Here is a 5,435-nt window from a genome sequence, read left to right as displayed (position 1 = left end):
GGAGACTTTCCCAGATGAACAACTTTTAGCCACGAGTCTTGAGGTAGCGCTATGGTATGTAAATATTGCAAACTACCTGGCGAGCGGTATTGTTCACTATGACTTGTCCTCTGTGCAAAAGAAAAAGTTCTTTCGTGATTGTCATATGTATTTCTGGGATGAACCATATTTGTTTACGATTTGTATTGATGCTGGAGTCGGGCTTTTATTGGCCAACGTTGTTTTAAGATGCACGCTTTTGGGTAAAAGCTGTGATGAGTGCCAACGGACGGGGAAAATTTCTCATCGACATGAGATGCCCATGAACCCAATTCAAGAGGTGGAAGTATTTGATATATGAGGAATTGATTTCATGGGACCATTTGTCAGCTCATATGGCAACAAGTACATACTGGTAGCTGTGCACTATGTTTCGAAATGGGTAGAAGCCGTGACACTCCCAACAAACGATGCAAAGGGAGTTATTTGTTTTCTAAGAAAAATATCTTCATCCGATTTGGCACTCCAAGAGAGGTCATCAGTGATGGAGGCACCCACTTCTGCAACCGAGCCTTTGCAAAGTTGTTGGAGAAATATGGCATTCGCAATAAGGTTTACACTCCGTATCACCCACAAACAAGTTGGCAAGTGGAGGTGTCAAACAGAGAAATCAAGAGTGTCTTGACCAAAACTATAAATGCTACTCGAACTGATTGGGCGAAAACATTGGATGCTGCATTATGGGCCTACCGCATTACATTCAAAACTCCGATTTGTATGTCACCGTACAAATTGGTATTTGGAAAAGCGTGTCACTTACCGGTGGATTTAGAGCATAGAGCTTTTTGGGCATTAAGGCAATTAAATCTTGACATGGAGGCCGCTGGTACGAGTAGACTCACAGAGCTGCATGAACTTGATGAGTTCCATTACCATGCTTTTGAGAGCAGCGGGCTGTACAAAGAAAGGATGAGATGATGCACGATAAACATATTCAAGAGAGAATTTTAAACCCGTAGATGTCGTGTTTTTGTACAACTCAAAATTGAAATTATTTTCGGGTAAGCTGAAATCTAGATGGTCGGGACCATTTAGAGTTGTGCAAGTGTTCTCAAGTGGAGCTATAGAAATTTAATCTGAAGATGGAACGAACATGTTTAGAGTCAATGGCAAAGGTTGAAAAATTACTTTGGCATGGATGAGGAAAAAGTTGTATCGGTGATTCATTTGAAGGAGCCTCAAGTGTTGAGTGAACCTTGAGTTCGATTGACTGCGTCATGCCGCGACGTTAAATCAAATGCTTATTGGGAGGCAACCCAATTTTCTTGTTTTCGTCTAGTTGTCATTTAGTATAAAAAAAAAAGGAAAATAGCAGTTCAACGCCCAGTTGGGCGCCAGGCGCGGACGAAAACACCAAGGGCAACAACAAACTCACACAACTGCCCTTTTAAGCGCCAGGCGCGGACGAAAACACTAGGTAAGTCCCCTACCCGTTTACCCTCAACCCGACCCAAACCCGTCTCCCCATCTAATATTAATAAAACATCCCTACATAGAACAATAATCAACCCGACCCATCACACCCTAAACCCCTAATCCCTACCCAGTTCTCTCTCTCTCTATCTCTCTCCGGATCCCTCCCCCCCACCCACCCACGCTTGCTGCTTCTTCTTTCTCTCAAGCACTAGGTGAGTATTTCTTCTTCTCTTACTTTTCATTTTTTATATTCTTGTCTTCTCTTCTCTTTTTTGTTTTAATTACTTCTTGATTTTGTGTTACTGTTTGTTTTATCATCTTTCAGTCTTCTTCCCTACCCCCCCCCCCCCTCAACTTCCCATAGAGTAAAGTGTTGGCAAGTGTGTATTGAATTCTAACTGAGTATGTTTTTTTGGCGTTGTTAATTGACTACGGCGTGGAAAACTAAAAGTCTCACCACTCGTTTAATTTGGGAGAGTATGGTCCTTGTCCAATGTTTTGAAAGACTTGAATGAAAGTGTTGCCCACCAAGTATTTGATGAAATTCTTGAAAGAAAATTGTTGATTGCCGGTGAAGTCTGAGTAGCTGAGCATTGTTTGTTGGCGCTAAGGTATGAGTGTGGGGTATTAGGGAGTGATGTCGTGCACGAAGGGCATATGCCTGGGCCTATCTGTATGCACTAGTCGTGTATTGTATTGTTTCTTTCCCTTTTCGGTGTTTCATTGAATTGTAGTGTATAATAATTGCAAGTGTAGCAACTCGGGGCAAAGAATGCTATGATCAATCTACTTTAAAGGTCCAAGTGTAGTGAGATGCATTGTATTGTATGTGCTGCCGTCATATGCTACATGCGGATGTTGTTGGTTGCTAAGGGGAAGTATTGAGTACCCGAAGCATTGCTTGAATCTTAAGTGTTGGGTCTCCCCAACCCTACCTTTTGTCTATAGAGGATCTTTGAAGTTTTAACTAACGCACCATTCGTTGTTCACAAGTGTGGTACTAATTGCTCGTGAAAGTTCGCAAAAGGCAAAGGCAACGGCAAAGCCTTCTACGGATGTCCTATCCATAAAGAAGCGCAAACAAAGTGAGGTTACTTCACGCAAATCTGTTAAAGAAACCACGTGGCTGAGCCTTCAGAAAGGCAGCATTGTATGCCTCATCCAGCCCTCTAGGTAGATAGAGAGGATGCAAAAAGATGGTACCATTCCTTTGTACTATAAGAGCGGTATATCTCAGAGATGTGCATCAACACCACAGCTTTAGAACATCATTTTCCCACCGTTTTGGACTGGATAAAGGAGTTGAAGCTACACCATTTGTTAGAATGCCTCGGGCCAGCTAATTTGAGCATGGTGAAAGAATTATATGCTAATTGGCATTGTTAGAAAAATGAAGCCGATGTGCGAGGTGTGTGGATCAACTTGCAAGCACAAGCGCTTTGTGAGTTTTTGGGGGCTCCAAACCATGATCCGCGAATTTTTCAAAAGTTCGTGCGCAGTCCAGATTACTCGGCCATTCGTTAGACATTATGTGGGGTGAACTCGATGGCGAAGTGGATTTGTTCACAACGAAATGACACCCACAGGGACATGTGCCGGACTGACTTCAGCAGAACAGCTACGGTCTGGCGTAACTTTGTTCTTACTTGTATTGTGCTGGGTGAGCATTATTCATATTGACGAGAGCGAGGGTTTGTTTGATCTATTTTTTGATGACGGGGAATCTTGTCAATATTGGTCAGTTAATGCTCGATGAGATGACTCGCACCAGATTTTAGAATGACTCTAGGAGGTTCTTCTACGGGAACCTGTTGACACATCTGTTGTTGCAGCGGGAGGTGCCGGCTTATGAGGGAGCTGATGATATTGTGACTGCACCCGACCGAGTTGCTAGATATCTCGGCGATACCTCCGGAGAATGGTCCAAAGTTGAGCACTGCTGCCAGGAAAGAATGGGATGACAACCTGCAGCGTCACATGTATTGTATGATGAGCCTGCTTTTGCAAAAGGTGGGGGTGACAGAGACGGAGAAGCAGAAGCTGAACCAGGATTGTCCATTATTGGGGTCGACCAAGAAGCTTTTGGGATTGTCACCGGGTAGCCCGCTCCACTCGTTTGAGGATCGGAACATTATTCCTCCATCTCCTGATAGCGGCTAGGCTGGTGAGGAGGTTGATGGGCCTTTAGCCATTGTGAGCGTTGTGGAGGAGCACAACCGGTGGTTCGAGGTTTCGTAGATCGGGGCAGGCTCGTAGATTGGTAGATGAGAAGTCAGACAGAGAGGGCTCCGACTATGACCCAAATGGGTCCGCTTAGCGATGGAGTTCCTTCTATCCACCCTTCTGCTTTATATTTTTGTTATACGTGCATTGGGAACACTGCACTTTTTAAGTATTGTGACGACCCAAAGGGTCATCACCGGATTTCTCTCTTTTTCCGTGCTGTCGAGGCCTTGAAACCTTATTTCTGCTTGCCTCGATTTACGTGCGCAGTCCGGGCGCGTAGCCGGAAAGCTTATATGTTAAATTCTGTGAAAAATTTCATAATATGGCTTTAAAATGATTAAATTTGACCTTGGTCAACATTATTAGTAAACGAATCCGGACCCGTGATTTGGCGGTCCCGGAGGGTCCGTAGAAAAATATGAGACTCGGGCATATGCCCGGAGTGGAATTTCGAGGTCGAGAGCCCGAGAAATGAATTTTTCTGTGAAATTGTTTTTCTGAAATTATTAAGGAAAATGAAAATGAAAATTGATTAAAAGACTATGGTATCGGGCTCGTATTTTGGTTCCGACGCCCGGTACAAGTCTTAAATATATGTTAAGCGCTTTCTGTAAAGTTTGGTCGAAATCGGATGTCATTTGACGTGTTTCGGACCTAAATATCTAAAATTTGAAGTTAGGAAGTTTGAAATGAAAATGATGATCTTGAGGCTTGATTCAATGATTTTTGATGTTATTTTGGCGATTTGATCGCTCGAGTAAGTTCGTAGGATGTTATTGAGTTAGTGTGTGTGATTGGTTAGGAGCCCCGAGGGCTCGAGAGTGAATTGGAGGTGGTTCGGGGTATTTTTACACTTAGGAAAGGATCAGATTCTGCTGCATTTTTACACAGGCATTTTGTTCTTCGCGAACGCGGCCTCAGGCTCGCGTTCGCAGTGCTTTGGTCTTCCCCTCTTACGCGTTCGCGTCCTACTTCACGCGATCGCGTAATTCTAATTCCCCCTCCTTCGCGTTCGCATCCTCACTATCGCGAACGCGTAGCTTTACCAGCTTCCTCAACACGTTCGCATGGCCCCTCACGCGTTCGCGTATAACAGTCCCTGGATCCCCCAACATTTTCTTCTACGCGTTCGCATTCTATTTCACGCGTTCGCGATGGAGTGTCCAGTTTACCCTTCGTGAACGCGGCCCCTTTCCCGCGAACGCGAAGGGCAATTTTGCCCAGCGAATTTTTAAGTCCAAAACAGAATCAGTAGCTCGGGATTTAGCCATTTCTTCACACGAGCTCCTCTCCCTAACACTCCATAGGCGATTTTGAAGAGCTTCTTTCTCCATAGCCTCTTAGGTAAGTGTTCTTAACTTCTTTCCCTCTTAATTCCTTCCACTAATCACTAATTTCCTAGCCCTAAATCATGAATTCAAGGTAGAAAATGGGGGTTTTGGGTAGATTTAGGGCTTTGGGGATTTTGGGTGATTCAACCTCAATTTGGGGTCGAATCTTGAAATAAATTATATATTTGAACTCGTGGGGTTATGGGTGATTGGGTTTGGGTCCGAGCCTCGTGTTTGGACCATGTGGGACCGGTGTCGAATTTTGGTGTTTTTCGAAGAATGATAGGAATTTCATTTCTAGGCTATGGGATTATGTTTTTGAGCCCTTATTGATATTATTGAACTAATTATGCCTAGATATAATTGTTTCGGAGTTGGATTGTAGAGGAAAGGCGGTTATTAGAGAGTTTGATTGCTATTCTT

At 43.9% G+C, this 5,435-nt stretch overlaps 1 protein-coding gene across 1 annotated transcript; it reads left to right on the top strand.

Moving 5' to 3' along the window:
- Positions 418-3,615, top strand: LOC109229839. The gene is made up of 4 exons (XM_019395391.1): positions 418-935; positions 2,449-2,605; positions 3,288-3,383; positions 3,466-3,615. Exons 1-4 carry the CDS (start codon positions 418-420, stop codon positions 3,613-3,615), a joined length of 921 nt encoding a protein of 306 aa, XP_019250936.1.

The sequence above is a fragment of the Nicotiana attenuata genome, chromosome 7 (assembly GCF_001879085.1).
Source record: "Nicotiana attenuata strain UT chromosome 7, NIATTr2, whole genome shotgun sequence".
Taxonomy (NCBI): domain Eukaryota; kingdom Viridiplantae; phylum Streptophyta; class Magnoliopsida; order Solanales; family Solanaceae; genus Nicotiana; species Nicotiana attenuata.
Note: the sequence above shows the minus strand (reverse complement) of the source record. Positions and strands in the feature narration are given on the sequence as shown.

What these genes read in the sequence shown, in the direction of transcription:
- LOC109229839 (XM_019395391.1), top strand. Translation starts at nt 418, where the DNA reads ATGGGTAGAAGCCGTGACACTCCCAACAAACGATGCAAAGGGAGTTAT. An exon ending in GCTTTTGAGAGCAGCGGGCT is followed by an intron (nt 936 to 2,448) that starts GTACAAAGAAAG and finishes GTTGTTCACAAG; the next exon opens with TGTGGTACTAATTGCTCGTG. An exon ending in CCTCCGGAGAATGGTCCAAA is followed by an intron (nt 3,384 to 3,465) that starts GTTGAGCACTGC and finishes CTTTTGCAAAAG; the next exon opens with GTGGGGGTGACAGAGACGGA.